This window comes from Podarcis tiliguerta (genome assembly GCF_965153285.1).
Source record: "Podarcis tiliguerta genome assembly, chromosome: 10".
Classification (NCBI taxonomy): domain Eukaryota; kingdom Metazoa; phylum Chordata; class Lepidosauria; order Squamata; family Lacertidae; genus Podarcis; species Podarcis tiliguerta.
This window is the reverse complement of record NC_139543.1, coordinates 33,653,744-33,669,945: the sequence shown is the minus strand read 5'-3', so window position 1 is coordinate 33,669,945 and position 16,202 is coordinate 33,653,744. Positions and strand designations below refer to the sequence as shown.

At 40.0% G+C, this 16,202-nt stretch overlaps 1 protein-coding gene across 8 annotated transcripts in view; it reads right to left on the bottom strand.

Annotated features, from left to right (window-relative positions):
• NAV3 (neuron navigator 3) overlaps positions 1 to 16,202 on the bottom strand; it is a 441,074-nt gene that overhangs the window by 124,911 nt on the left and 299,961 nt on the right. For 5 of the 8 annotated variants that reach the window (XM_083400914.1, XM_083400915.1, XM_083400919.1 and 2 more), the window contains 3 exons: positions 14,745 to 14,813; positions 9,711 to 9,850; positions 2,760 to 3,792 (listed from right to left, as the gene is read on the bottom strand). In XM_083400914.1, coding sequence (XP_083257040.1) covers positions 2,760 to 3,792; positions 9,711 to 9,850; positions 14,745 to 14,813 — 1,242 coding nt within the window. The remainder of the gene's footprint in view (positions 1 to 2,759; positions 3,793 to 9,710; positions 9,851 to 14,744; positions 14,814 to 16,202) is intronic. The other 3 variants (XM_083400916.1, XM_083400917.1, XM_083400918.1) reach the window with 1 other exon arrangement.

Here is a 16,202-nt window from a genome sequence, read left to right as displayed (position 1 = left end):
ACGTAGATTTAGAGTACATTAAATGAACCAAAAACTAAGGCAGCCTTAGACTAAGGCAGTATAGTCATTACGAATCCACTAAAATGTGTCCATACATACCAAAGTCATGTGTGGTACATAAAGAGGGCTGGGGGGGAAGAGGAATGAACCAACTCTTTTGCTGTTTATAAGAGGTTCCGTGCCTTGTCATCTAGAAGAAATCTTTTACTTGCCATAGGCTACTAGTGAAATAGTGGTTTACAAGCATGAGCTAAGGATGTTCCGTATATATGAGTATTAAAGCAGTTTTTGCTTAAATAAATTTGAAATGCAAATATGAAATTTATATCAATCAGTCTTCTCATTTGAATTACAAATGCATCTCTTCTGCATTAGTAACGATCAGACTTTCAGATAAACAGCAAAAGAGAGGCTCGTGCTGATGTTCAGCCTTAGAGAGTTTCGAACGGTTTGGTGAGATCAGGGAATGAAATATTAGTACCCAAAATATCTCCAACAGCCTACTCTCTTATATTAAATGCTTTGAACTAAAAATGTATAAAAATTCTGTTGATTTTTATCCTGGGAAAATTGAAGATGCTCGTCACAAGGATCTAGGTGAGCAGAGCCAGCCAGCCACCCAACCTCTCCACTCCACCAGGCTATGTGTGTTTCAGGTGAGTGGAGATGTCATTCCATTCAGCTCTACTGGCTGAGCCAGCTGCTGTCACCAGATGACACAGGCATCATTCTATCAGGGTTGAGCTCCCCGTTCTACTTGCTAAACATGCAGGTGGTAGACCCATGGGGAGCTCCAAGGGTGGGGCTGAATGGACCTGGGATCCACTGAATCCCAAAGTTTGGTTGATGGCATTGAGGCTGATCCTGTGTGGGGTGGAGGGTAAGGACCAGGGGCGGAGGAAGGGGTGTGTGGTGGGGACTAACTGCCCCGGGTGTCACAACTGAGGGGATGAGAAAATGCCAGCCAGCACTCACCACGGGGCGTGCGGCACGTCCAAGCCATGTGTCTCTCCTGGGAGTGACGCAGTGGGTTGGGTGCCTGCAGGCTCCGCACTGCCCCAAACAGTCTACCCACTGCCTCCCCCTCAGCTGTAGGGCAGGTGAATGGGAGGAGGTAGGCAGACTCCTCAGAGGCCCGGTGGAGCGTCCTGCCCTGGCTGGCCCCACCACCAGGTACAGGGCATGTGTGCCACCCCAGGCGCCCGATTGGCTTGCTCCGCTGCTGGTAAGGACTGCAGCCTTAGAGAATGAGAGAAAGAATCACATGCATCAGCCTGCAGAAATCAGGCTTTACTTTTTCAGTGCAGCCAAATGCAAGTTTAGCAGTTAACAGGCGTAGTAGGGAGACCTTAGACATAAAACCAGTGTGTGAAAATCTCAGGTGCAAATCGGTGGTAAGCTTGAGGATAGCTCACTGCGTAGCCATAGGCAAACTGTAAAACAGGATAAAATTTGCAAGGATAAAGTGAAAGATAAACTGATATAAGCCATGAGCTTCTTAGAGGAAAGGGAGGGTGATACATAACAGTAGAATGCAATCACCTATCTTTTTATTTTCTAAGATTCCCCACTTGGTTGTCATGTATATATTTATTACTATTAATATAGTCACCACTATTATTTTCATACCCATTTATGCTAACTATTTCAAAACCTATAACCTATCAAGGACTCATATGCATACCAGCATACAGAATCTGCAAGTTAATTTTTTGCTGACAAAAACAGTTATTCAACTTAAATATATCCTATGATAACTGTGTGTTGGCTTCTTTAAAAAGCTTGAAACAGAACTTCATCCTTGTGAGTTTCCATTTCACAGAAGATCTAACTTTAAAATACTTAGCTACAACTTCTGTTTGTTTTTAAATCTGCCTCCATATCTGTTGCTGAGGTACTGCAACAGCATATCTATCCTGGCCTAAGATCCCAAACTTTCAATGTTTTTAATTTAAGAACAAAACAGCATGGCTTCTAGTCAAGGTGGATAAGATTGATTTAAGTAAGACTTGATTTAAATCTTTTACAAAAAGACTCATTCTTGCTGGTATAATCTTAGTATTTGCAACCAGATGAAGGTTTCATTTTTGGAATAATAAATAATAAATTTCCAGAGTAGCTTTTACAGTCCTATAAAAAAAAAATACTGATTTGGTTATACTATTAGAAATACATAAACAGATAATTATGAAATTATTGTAAGGTTTAATAAGTTAACTGTTTATATTTGGACAACTTTTCTGCTGTACTTTATTGGAAGTACATTTCCTTAATAACAATTGAAACAATTTATTTAACTAAAACAATAACATTATAGCATATGTATCCATGTTTGTTAACTAATGTGGTTAAACAACTAGACTGAGTTTTAGCACACATGGAAAACTTAAAACAAATCCTTATTTCCTGATTAATAGCCTTTGGACTATAATGTAACTTAAATAGAAAACTATCTTTAGAAAGATTTTTAATAGACCAATCTTTTGGTAACTGTTACCAAAAGATTGGTCTATTAAAAATCTTTCTAAAGATAGTTCTGAATCGAATAGACCAGGGGAGAATCTCCCATGATTAACTTTTCTTACGATGGTATTGCTCTGTGATCAGTTTTTTGCCATTGTTTTAAGCAAATGCATTTTCTAAAATAATTAAATATATGGTGAAATATATTCAAATCCACTTCTTTGAATAAATAAAACCACTTCTTTGAAAAATAGCTTTCCACACTTAGTTACAGAAAAAGTAGAAACTCATCTTACCTATAAATAAATGGTGCTACTGTGGCCGTATTTGGGTGGCTGTATTGCTGTTGCTGAGGAAGTTGCACAATGCTGCTTCCTGGTGCTTGCCCACTAGTTGCAGCAATGGAAAGAGCAGCAGACGAACTAGGGGTAAGAGCCGTACCAGATTCCTTTCCTTCAGAAGAGGGAAGACCAGAAGGAGTGTATGCTTTCTCATTACCTTGCGATTTTGCTGTTGACTGGGGTGGGTTCCCCTTTGCACTCCTCAATTTTTCCGCCTCTTTACTTCCTGAACATGCCGGTGAAGTACTTTGCTTTGATGTCGGTACTTTTGATCCAGGTTTTGGTATACCACTAGATGAAGGTATTAGACTTTCCTTCTTGGCTGACGCAGCCTTATTCCCCTTGGGGATCAGGCTTGCTATTTTTGAGGTCTTTTTTGCAGGTGTCTCCGTGGCCTGGTCCTTCTCTTCCTTCGCCGTCTTCTCAGTGCAAACTTTGTTTTTGTCCCTGCTCTTTTCCTCTTTGTCCTTTGGCTGTAGCAAAGACTTTTTATTGCTGAGATTTTTGCTTCCAGCTTTTGGAGGGGTTAGTTTAGGTGATATTTTAGGGCTGCTGCTGCTGGTGGAGCCACCACTGTTGAGACCACCGCTGAAGCCGTCCATTTCGCCACAATCTAAAAAGGCTTCTTCGTCTCTCCCGCTGTCGCTGGGACCTGAACTGGATGACAAGGGAGGCCGCAAAACAGTCCTAGCGTTAACCAACTTGAATTTCTCTAACATGGATTTCTGCCCAGATGAAGGAGTTTTGGGACCTTCAGAAAGGGGTGGCTTAAGCCTATCTGAAGATGGCGTAGGAGAGGTTGCGGGACTGGGCTGCTTGACAGACAGCATGGTAGAGGTGGCACTGTGTTTGACATTCATGGATTTGCTGCGCCAAGGCTTGCTGGCACTTGGAGAGGGGATGGCAGAGACCGGCTGCTGCCCAGTGCTGGTGGGATGCTGTACATTTCCATTCATGCCTGCAGATGGATGAGGACCTTTGGGTGATTCTGGTTTTGAAAGAGAAAAACACGAGGGCATTAATATGGCAGAGCTCCCCAAACTGTGCATTCCAAATGATGATGATGATTTAAATTTGTATACTGCCCTATACCTGCAGGTCTCAGGGAAGTTCTAACATAAAAACACACAATACATAATAAAAACAAAAACAATCCAATAAACTTTCAATTAGTTGCACAACTGAAAGCACTGTGGGAACTGAGCCTTCTAAAACATGTTCCCATTGACCTAGTTTAAATACGTAAGCCTACCCTCTTATCGTCTCTCCAAACTTGTCAGAAACTTAAGTACAGAAATACCTTTGGATTGCTTAAATTATTTTCCTCACAAATCATGCATTATAATTGCTGTTTTATGCTCAGCAAAAAGCGTTTTGGATTGGAGGAAGCTTCAGCCGCCCACGTATTAACAGGAGCTCCAGATTACAAAAGGATATGGCACTGGGCTGGTGAGTAAAAGGAAGAGGAACATGAATCTGTAATTATTTCCTTAAAAAAATAAATGGATGAAACTAACAGCCTTGTCCTAGAAGCCACTGTGCTAGTGAGAAAGTGTATAATTGCATGCTGCAAACAGATTCAGAATATTGTCCTGGAACAGAAACCTAGGGTGATAACAGTGAGAAGGGTAACAGGAGGAATGAATCAAGATCTGAAATAATATTCTTATTGTGACATGCTAGAGGCCCTTTTGGCCACTACAGAGTCACCAAGGTCAACACAAGCCTATGTATCTGGTTTAACAGGATTGAAAGTGACAGACAGCACAGTAGGATAGGTCTGCCCCACTTGCCTCATGTAGGGTCCCTCTAGCTATGTCGGCACCAGCTATTTCCACCTGCACAGTCACATCCATCAAATCGGGGGTAAATTAAGGCTGACACTGAATGCTCTCTGGCCTGGTTAGATTAAGGTTACCAATACCTGGTTAAAAAAATTCACCCCAGTGACCTTAACAGCAGCATGGAGGTATGGCATTCAGCAGGTGCATTTTATCTCGGGGCTTTAGCTCTATGACATGACTACTAAAGACATAAGGGCTCCTATGGGCAACATGAAGGAAATATCAGAAAGGTCAGGTGTAGGATTTTCTATGCAAAAGGAGATACACCAGAAATATTTGTAAGATAGAGGATAAGGGGAATAAATGAAGCTGAGTTGATAGAAGCAAGCACAGTATGGAAGTAAAGGAATAGCAGCGATGAAACAATACAAGGGTGGTGGTGTTGTTTTCAGTGGTTTACCCAACAAATATATTGGTGGAATTGAATCTCAGTAATAAAAATAGGACAGGGCTAGAAATTACCTGAGCAGATGGTATCACTATAAATTAAATAAAGGGAACAATTGAATTGAATCAGAACAAGATTGAAATTTCCACAGGCCTCAAGCTTGAAAAGGATTGAGATAATTTAACTCCCATGTTTCTTTATAATACTGATCATGCCCAAAAGCTTCAAGACTGAAGTGCTTAACAATACTAGGGAAGCTTGAGAAATTAGTTTCCTGTGAATGTGACATGACCTGATCTCCACCATGTGGCCTGGTGCGTAGATTGGAATGTAAGTAGCCGCTGAATGTTGCTCTCTGCTCAAAAATCATGCCAACATGCATTTGACCATGCACACTTCAGAATAAAATATGTTTAGACTTCCAGACACTGAGATACAGTATGCATTTATCTACATATTTTGTCATGATATACGTGTTATAAGCATGTGTGTAAATGCAGATTTTTGTGCAGATTATTTTAAAGCGTTATCAGATTCATGTAGAAATGGTGCAAAGAAGACATACGTGAACACATTATTGACAGTCCTACATACAGGAAAACATAGGGTGTTCAATGGTGTTGCTAAGATGACAGTAACACTCCTGTCAGCAGAACAGGGAGGGGAGTAATTTTTGATGAATCCACCCTCCCTTCCACCAGTGGCGTAGGAAGGTCAGGTGGTACCCAGTGCGAAAAATTTCTTGTCACCCCCCCCCCATTTATTTATTTATTTGCCTGCAAAAATGGTTTTACGTTATTTCATATTTTCTTACAAAGAAATAATAATAATAAACTTTTAGTTATATCCCACCCTCCCTGGCCGAAGTCGGGCTCAGGGCAGCTAACATCAGATACATAACATTGGTATAAAATCAAACAATAATTAAATTACTTCCTAAAAACATGTCAAAATCAAATTAAAGTCTAATTAGATTGCTTTCTGCAGGGTTAGGGTTGGGAACAGTAAGTCCTCCACTGTATTGAAATTTCAGCCTTCACGACATAGGAAAACAGCCAAGTAAACAGCTATTTTCGTGGAGGAGGGTCAAGATATTAACTGATATGCATGAAATTTCATATATAGCTATATAATACCTAGTGCAGCAAGATAAGACCTTTGGAGCAGGCATTTAAAAAAATAATAATTTATGAACCGCCCTAGTAGGGCAGTAATTGTTCCTTGATAATTTGTCACCCCCTCCATGATGGAACATGCGGCAAACCATCCCCCGCCCCCTTCCTTCCACAGCTCCAATGACTCCCCATAACCTGGTCTAGGGGGTTGGGGGACCCTGCAGAGAAGATGCAGAGGCAAATGCAGGGGAAAGTGAAAAATTGCTTCACTCTCGATTATGCAGGTGGAAACCTCACAGTCAACTGAGCGACACCACTGGATACGATCCATGCTTCCCACTCAGTTTAGTATGTTTAAATAATTAAGAAAGCTGGAACAACTGCCCCATAAAGCCAAGGACAGCGGTAGTATCTGAGCAAAATATATTAACACTAAAGCTTTGGAGTAGAACTTTGGCTGTGATCTCACATGTCTGGTCTTAATAAAGAAAGTTATCTGATCTGTATCTGGATGTGTGTGTGTGTGTGTGTGTGTGTGTGTGTGTTTTTCAGTGCCCCCCCCCCCCCGTTTTGTGACATAGCCATCAAAATGTTACAAAAGAGCACTGCAAAGGAACATGCCAGTGACAATGTTTAGGATAACTGATTTAGATTCAAATGATAGAACGTAGGCCAGGCTTCCTCAAATCGGCCCTCCAGATGTTTTGAGACTACAATTCCCACCATCCCTGACCACTGGTCCTGCTAGCTAGGGATCATGGGAGTTGTAGGCCAAAAACATCTGGAGGATCAAGTTTGAGGAAGCCTGACATAGGCTTTGCTTCCAGAAGGTTCTAAGGTCCTGGCCCAGCTTCTCTGGTACCAAAATTAGGAAACACTCCTGCCTGAGGCCCCTATTATTTAAGAATACACAAACCTGGGCTTGACAGGCCGCTGGCCTTGACTGAGGACCAAACTATGCATTATGATGAACATGAAGGCTGACCTACTGAAAGTAGCATCCACATCAATGTTTCTTACCCTTACAGAAGAATCCCGCAGAACAGCTGCTTTTTGCATTGAGAGGGAAGCCAAAGTCCATCTGCATTGGTGCCAGTGGCAGCTTCTCTCCCAGTGCAAACAAAACTTTTGGGTGAGGACAGATTTTCTGTAGAAGTGTGCAAGGAGTTAAAAAGAAACCCTACCCAGCTCATCATAGCCCTGATCCTGATCACCCCCTCCCCACCACTGCTGCTATTTAAAGTAGAAAAAAAATAAGTACAAAAGGCAAAACTATACATTTATTGTTTCCTACATGAACGTAATTTGGTTTGCAATAAACCAAGCTAATTTGGAAAACAAAGCAAAGATTTGGGAAAAGGAAGTGTTAAATAGTGATTACTCCATAGAAAACCACCAGTTATGTTTGCCCAACCACTGTACATAATTTAATTATTTAGATCACTTTTCCAGTTAGCTAAAAGGGATTTATAGCATGGATTTATGCTACTTAGTTCCATAGTATGTCAAAGAAAATACTCTTTCTGTATATGTAGCTAATGGTTTCAATTTGGAGCCCATGACACAAATGGAAAAGCAAGCCTGAGGACCCAATAAAATAATCTGAGAATAATAGTTTGAAAAGAAATTGTAGCAGCATTTTTATGTCCTGAAAGCAGAGATTATGGAACATTCTGCTTTTACACATTAAATCATATTTGTATATGGCTTAGCGAATAGTGACTAGCTTCACCAAGAACCTACCAGGACTCCCAGTTCAGTCTTCAAAATATTAGACTTGCATAGAGGGGCAGGAATGTGCATTCGAGGAAACTCCTCAATTCCCCAGCACCACAAACGTGATAAGACATTCATGCCTCATCAGGATTTTCAGTTGTGTGGAGGTTTCTAAGCGTGTTCCATCAAACACACACAGAAGCTTCTCTCAATTTTTTAATTCAATGCACAAAGCTCTGAGAGAAGCCCTCGCTGAAGGGGGAAATTAGGGCAGCGCTTATATTTGAAACCATTTTTTAGGATCCACTTTGTTCAGGAAAATGTTTTCTTTTTCAGGTTCAGCAACTCTGCATATTGGGTTATGGAAAATGTCTGCAGGTTGCTCTAATTTAATAGCCATGCGTCCCTGTAGCGCTGCATATGGTATTCTAACCCCCCTCCATTTTATTATTTTTTATTTATCTACTGCAAATTTATTCCTACAGTAGCAGTAATGGGATTGATTTTGGCAAATAACAATATTAACCTTTAAGGGAAACTTTTGATGCAAGGTTAATTGTACAGCTACTCAGCACAAACAGCATGGATTATAAATATGAAACCCATAAGTTATCATGAGATCTGAAGTATTTTGAGGATTCTCTTATAGCATAAAGGAACAATTATGGATAGTCATGCAAATTAGAACCAACTGTTTTCCTTTAAGTCCTTTGTTGCTCTCCTGATACATACTACCAGTATATATCTTGCGTCTGTTTATTTTTAAAGCCCACGATTAACCTACCAATCAAAATGCATTACCTCTAAAGTATTATTAAGATTGCTTTACAACAGTAATTATTATGTTGGTTAACAAATATGACGTCTCCTTCAATGTCTAAAGCAGGGGTTGTCAACCTGGTTCCTACCGCCCACTAGTAGGCGTTCCAGGATTCTAGGTGGGTGGTAGGGGGTTCTACATCACAAGCTGAATCCTCCTTCCATTGAGCACTGGTGGGCGGTAAGGAAATTTTACCATCAAGAAAGATGCATTAGTAGGCGGTAGGTATAAAAAGGTTGACTACCCCTGGTCTAAACGATGCTCCATAGGCATCAAATTCTCTTAATTATGAGGTGGATCATAAACCATATTGAGTCCTACCACTACCCAAAATAGGTAAAGAATAACAGATTGAACACGATGATAAGTAATGAAGACGAAATGTTAATATTGCTTAAAGAAACATCCTTAGAGAAAGATACCACAATAAAACTTGCTTGGTACAGAAATTTGCAGTGCCTGTGTGAATTAATTCCTCCCCCACATCTAACTGAACACTGGTGCTCATTCAATGACATCTACTCCCACCTTGTGGTAAAGCTGCTGCACATTACTTTTAAAAAATGTTCTATTTTCCTGACCCCTGAGATAGGAAAAAAGACTATTTCAGTGACTGAATATATGCAAGAATGATATGCTTGAAGGCAGAAGGTATATAATTTACTACAAGTGTGGAAGAGATGCTACAAGTATCATCCTTGATGCAGGATGCTTTAAGACTCCATTCAACACTGAGCCATCACCGAGTGTCAAATTTTATAAAGTTTCCACTACTTAGGATTGAAATCTAGCCCCCAAAAACAGCTGCTGAAAATTTATATATATCCAACTGCAGCTCAAAACGTTAGACATCTTTTGCCAGAAATAGAAGGATCCTCAGAGCCCAATTGAAAGATCAACAATTATATTCTACTTATATCTCAGAATTAGTATTTTAAACATTTCATGTTTTTTCCCCTGATTTGTGTAGAACCTTTACAGATTTGTATGCTCAGTAAGCCTGGCATCCATCCAAACACTTACCTTTTTCATTTCCATTTGCATATTGTGGAGGCTTGTTTTTGTCAATGCTATTAAAGCTCTGACTTCTCCGATTTAAATTTGAGGCTCCCTGGACTTTGGTACTGCTGCCTGCAGCTGGCACCCTTGAGGGCCCGGGAAGCCTAGAATAGCACAGTCAGAAATGAATTTCTTGCAAGTGCATATGAGACAGTTAACTTTTCAGTTGCAGAATAAATTCACAGAGCTGATCAACAATGGTTTTAAGGAAGGTAATGACAATGAACAACATTAACATAATTAATGGTTAGTTAGACCATGGACAAAAGGAAACCTTAAACGGTACAAAAGAGGGAAAATATGATATATACAGTCAGAGACAAACATATAAGGATCCTTTGCATTTTCCATTTACACTGCAAAAAAGATTCACCCATGTTTTTCCAGGAGCCATACAACGGTTTTATTCAAATAGTTCAGTTCCATATATTTCTAAGATAAATATAACAAAGCTAAAACAACCCATGGAATACAGTTTAGTGGAAATATATACTCTAAACATAGTTTTGTAAGCACTGTACTCCACGAGTGCTTTATTTCTTCTTTTGTTCCAGACACTCAGATATCTGCAGAAGGCATTAGACAGTAAGATGAGAAATTCAACATTTTACATTGCTCACATCTTCAATACTTCAAATGAAAACTCTTGAATTAAAGAGATCTGCTCAGGCTACATATTTCACTTGTTGGTATTTGCTGCCACCATCTGAAATATCCTGGGTATCAGAGTTAACAATAAAGATGCTACTCTCTGCAATAAGTACAGGCCCACATTGCAATTATTTTGATTTGATTGTCTGCTGTTGAGATTAAGCAGTCTTGTGTTGTCTTACAAGCTGCTAATAAAAATAATTTGCTCTAGTTCAATGCACACAGTGGGTACCTCAACAGACTTAAGGACAGGTTAAATCAGGATTGTGAATGCTACCTAGAAGCAAGTGTTACTAGTTTAGGATATTTCAAACATTTGCAATGTGAAATGCTAATAGCTGCCACAGGGGGAGAAAAGAGAAAAAATGCAAGAAGAAAATGCAAGGGGGCATTTGTTTAAGAAAGGGCTTTGCTTACTATAGTGGCACATCAAGAGAGCATATTTCAATATAAAACTGCAGTTGTTTAACCACTACAGTGGTGCCTCGCAAGACGAAATTAATTCGTTCTGCGAGTTTTTTTGTCTTGTGAATTTTTCGTCTTGCGAAGCACGGTTTCCCATAGGAAATGCATTGATGGTTTCCCATAGGAATGCATTGACGGTTTTAAGAAAAAGGCGCAAGACGTTTTCGTCTTGCAAAGCAAGCCCATAGGGAAATTCGTCTTGCGAAGCAACTCAAAAAACAAAAAACTCTTTTTGTCTTGCAGGTTTTTCGTCTTGCGAGGCATTCGTCTTGCGAGGTACCACTGTATATCTCTATCTAAGCAGGTCACCACTTTGTGAAGTAGGTAACTAGAAAATTGTGGTGTTAGATGTCTAATAATCCATGTTACTTTTTAGTTTATTCTGGCTGTTGGCCTGCTCCTTTGGAGTCTGCACTGCCAGCAAATCTAAGCCTACAAAACTTTATCATGGCCTATAAAATCCAGATAAGACTGGGGCACTGTTAGTGAGTGGTTCCCTAGACCTCTGAGGGCACCGGTGCATAACTTAGGGGTACTTTGCCGTCAGCTTTGACTGGTGTCCCAGCTGTGCCCCTATCTGGACGGGGATAGCCTAACACCTGTTGTTTATGCTCAGGTAACCGCTAGGTTAGATTATGGCAACACCTTATATACAGGGCTTTTTTTCAGCTGGAAGTCACTGGAACTCAGTTCCAGCACCTCTCAGGTGGGTGCCATTGCCATTATAAGAGAACAAGGGAGGCATTCATGGTGAGTTCTGGCACCTCCTTTTATAGAAAACTAGCACTGGATATGAAGGGCTACCTCTGAAAATGGTTTGGAAACTTCAACTGGTGCATAAGTTGGCAGTGAAATTGCTCATCGAGGGAAGGCAGTTTGATTAAATTACACTGATCCTGGCCCAACTGCAGTAGCTGCCAGTTAGTATTCAGGCCCAATTCATAGTGATGCTTTTGACCAATGAAGCCTTCACGGCTCAGGACTGAAATATTTCAAGGACCATCTGTCCCCATATGACCCACCTAAACCCAACCCTGCAATAATCATTTGAAGCCCTTCTTCGTGTGCTTCCTCCATGAGAGGTATGGAGGGTGGCAACACCAGAACAAGCATTTTCTGTGTTGCCCTCCCCCTTTGGAATGGTGTCCCCAGGGAGGCTCACTTGGCACCCTCATTACATACCTTTAGATACCACCAGGCAAAAATGTTTCTGTAGAACCAGACCTTTGGCTCTTTAACATTCTATGGGCTTTTAAATGTGTTTGTGGGAGGGATGTTATTGGCTTGTTTGTGTTTTATTGTGTATTTTGGGTTCTCATTTTATATTGTGAACCACTCTGTGATCTTCATATGAAGGGTGGTATACAAATTCAATTAAAAACAACAACAAATCTATGGCTACTGATTCAGTTAATTTACAAATATACAAAAATGCATGTTAAAATTCAGTTCCTTGTACAGTGGTACCTCGGGTTAAGAACTTAATTCGTTCTGGAGGTCTGTTCTTAACCTGAAACTGTTCTTAACCTGAGGTACCACTTTAGCTAATGGGGCCTCCCACCACTGCCACACAATTTCTGTTCTTATCCTGAGGCAAAGTTCTTAACTTGAGGTACCATTTCTGGGTGAGCGGAGTCTGTAACCTGAAGTGTCTGTAACCTGAATTGTCTGCAACCCGAGGTACCACTGTATTAATAACCATATTTCTCAGGTACTTCCCTCCCTATATTCCAGTTAAGAAAATGAGGCGGGAAACAGCCCAAAAGGGCCTTGAAAACAGATCTCAAGGCTATTGACACACACACACACACACACACACACACGCAAACACACACACACACCAAACTTTTCTTACATACCTATTCATTCCATTTCCAGTCATTCTCCCACAGAATCATTTAAGCAACAAAGGAAATGCAAAGTATAAAGGAACAGGTAATTCACAAGGAACATACTTCTGGTCAAAAATGTACAAACACTGTTATAAATTTATATCATTAGACAAGAAACAGTTGTTAGAGCCCAGACATGATGAATTGTGGAGGAGACAAGAGAGCCTACAATAAATGCGGACTGAAAACCTATGACCACAGGTGCACAACAACTGTGCTTTGGTATAGCTCATTCCAGGCTATCACCAGCAGTTCATCTTACAATAGAAAACTGATGCCATACATTGGATTACACAGCTGATAGTTCATTGTCAGCAATGAACTGCACAGCAAATAATGTGAACAGTTTCATTTTTTAACTACACATAATCAACACGGACTGAACAAAACTAGAGGAGCTAGGAGTCCTCCTTTAGGAAGTAAATGGACAGATTTTAGTGTTTATAATAGAGAAGTCACAATCAATGGCAGAGATAGAACAGGCAATCAACATGCAAGCCATCTAAGACTAAGATTTTGTTTCATTTAAAGACAATTCATTGTTTCAATTCATTTAATTCCCAGCTCCACACAAACAAAGGTTGTCCCTAACAGTAGAAATTTCACACAATACTTTATTAAATACATTTCAGGCTGAAGCAGTGCTAATTCTTCTACCCAAGTGATTCTTAAACTATTTTCATAGGAAGCTGTCTCACTGACTCAGACCTTTTAATTCAGTATCATCTACACTGGCTAGCAATGGCTGAGAGCTTCAGAATATTTACTAGCCCTGCCTGGAAACTCTACGTGCTTTTACCACTGTGTTACAGCCCTTCCTGTCAGGGCTCCCTCAATGAAAAGACTGATAAAGGCATAAATACTCATTAATTGCTTTTCTGGTCTTACTATATTACCCTTGCAGTGCCCAGGCTGCATGTGATATCCACATTCTAGGGTTCAACTTACATAAAATGAACAGCAGACCCCAAACTCTACACTAGCAATGAGGAATATAGGCAAGAATGGTCTGCAATAGACAGATTCTGACAATAACTTATGGGATGTTTTAAGTGGTAGTCTAATCAATGCAATAAAGAAGGGATCCAAAAGGTGAAGTTTGAGCATTATTGTTCTAATCCTTTCCCACACCAACAACCCTCCTGAACATGCTTACATTTTAAAATTTACAGTTGTTTTCCGCCAAGATAAACAGTATCATACAGTTCGATTTCTCCTCTATTGAGCTTGGCCAATAAACTGAAATTTTGATTAGTAGAATTTATTTTCACTTGTAAACCAAATCATGGGAGCAGACAGACATAACCTGAATACAGAGCTTGGAGTGGTACTGTGATGTCACAACTGAGCCAATATATGTCCTTGACTACTACACCCCTCTTTGGATCATTCACTCGCTGCTAGCCTTCTTCAGCTGATTAAAAGCCACAAAGCTTTATTTAGCCAAGTACCTGAAATGGGATGCTTCCCAGCTCAGGCACCCAAGTGCATGATAGGTTGTTATTTTTTTCCCAGACAGGTAGAGGAGGCACAGCAGAAGTTGGCAAAGAGTAAGGGGCAATGTGGGTAGGAATGACAAGTGTGGATTTCATTGTATGATTCTCTATCAACAGTTCAGATGCAAAGTTTCCCCTGTGGCAGAGCTAAATAATATGCTTCAAGTCTGTCTCTAGTCTGTGTGTTGAGCAAGAAGCATAAGAGCACTAAAATCCCTCTAGAAACTTGACAGCTCATTTAAATCAATTATTTTACATACGGTATGCTAAGTTGCAACACACAGATATCCCTACAGCTATTATACAAAGCTGTTATTTTTGCAGTCTTGGGCAAGGCTTTTCCACTGGCCAACTAAAAATTAGGCAAAGCTTGCATTTAAAAGCTATGGTGATAAAGAGTTGAATGTCTACTGTGGTTTAAAGAATAAAATGCCAGTGGGCAGTGACTCCATTAAGTATCACTAGCAAGCAATAAATTAGAGATGTTAACTGACCTAGAAGGCTTTTTTTGACTGGTTGCAATTCCACTGTGATTAGACTGAGTTGCATATCTGGCTGTCAGACTGTATGAGAAGAAACAGAGAAACTGAATTAACGATTTTTTATTTTTTGAATATGCATAAAAAGCAAAAACTTACCACCAAATGATGACTTAATGTTATGCAAATAGAACATGGATACAAAACAAATTAATCAAAGAATGCATTAAATGTAATGATTATACCATGAGTTTTCAAAGTACGGACTATGTTGTAATGCAAGGCATTGTAAACTGTCCCATCCACAGATTCCCAGAGTGGTAAAACCTATGGGAGTAAGACGTGGGAAAGGAATTGGACTGGGCAGACTGGTGCAACGTGTGTACTAAGAAACCTCTATTATCTGTTTTTCTTAAGACTATAGAAATAACATTTAAGATCTTACACAGGTGGTACTTGACACCCCAGAGGTGCAACAGAAACAGTTTTCTATTTTCACCACACTGTTGAAGGAAATGTAGCTAGGCTGGAACCTTCTACCATATGCGGTGGTTATTAGAAGCTATACACATGGTTTAAAAGACATTCTTACAAGAGATTACTCAACAGTCTTTGCACCCAATTAGCTCTGTTAGCCATTTTTGACGGGGAGAACAGGAACATTTCTATTGGCATTCAGTTGCACACAACTGGAAAAATTTGGACAATTTATCTAAAGACTGTGGGTGCCAACAAATCTGGTCAATTGTTCCTGCAGAGAGATTTACCAAACAAGCTTTAGATGGAGAAAAAGACAATAATTTTATTGAATTTTGGTAGGCATGTATTGCTTATGTGAATAAGAATAAGTAAAACTCACAACTCCCAGCCCCACATGGTAATCTCTGGCAGAATGTTCTTGTTTAAGTCTTGCTTTTTTTGATTCAGGAGCAGAAGGGAGTGAGTGGAGCACAGGAGATACTACTTTTGTTTCTGTAATATTGTTCTTTACGTTGACCATGGTAAACTGTCAACATTCTAGCTGGGTTAAACCTCAAGATGTATCATTGCTGAGCAAACTCAGAGCTTATTGCAGATACAAATACTGGCACTGAACTTTGCAGCAGATGCCATAAAATTTTATCTAAGCATCTACTTTCAACACTAATTGAGGGTATCATCTTTGCTGAAGAAAGCCATTATTTACTGGGATGGGAAACTTGTGGCTTCCAGATGTTGTTGGACTCCAACCTCAATCAGCTCCAACCAGCAGGGCCAGTAGTTATGGATGATGGGAGCTTTAATCCAGCAACATCTGGTGGGCTGCAGTTTGCCCATTCCTGCTTTACAAGGACACCCAAAAGTATTAATGGGGACCATGTGTTACCGTCAAACTTCATTAAAAAGCACATTAAAGATTGTATACAGCATTTTAGGGCTGTTTTACTAAAATCAACTTTTTGTGAGAAGAACTAACCAGAATGACAGACCAGA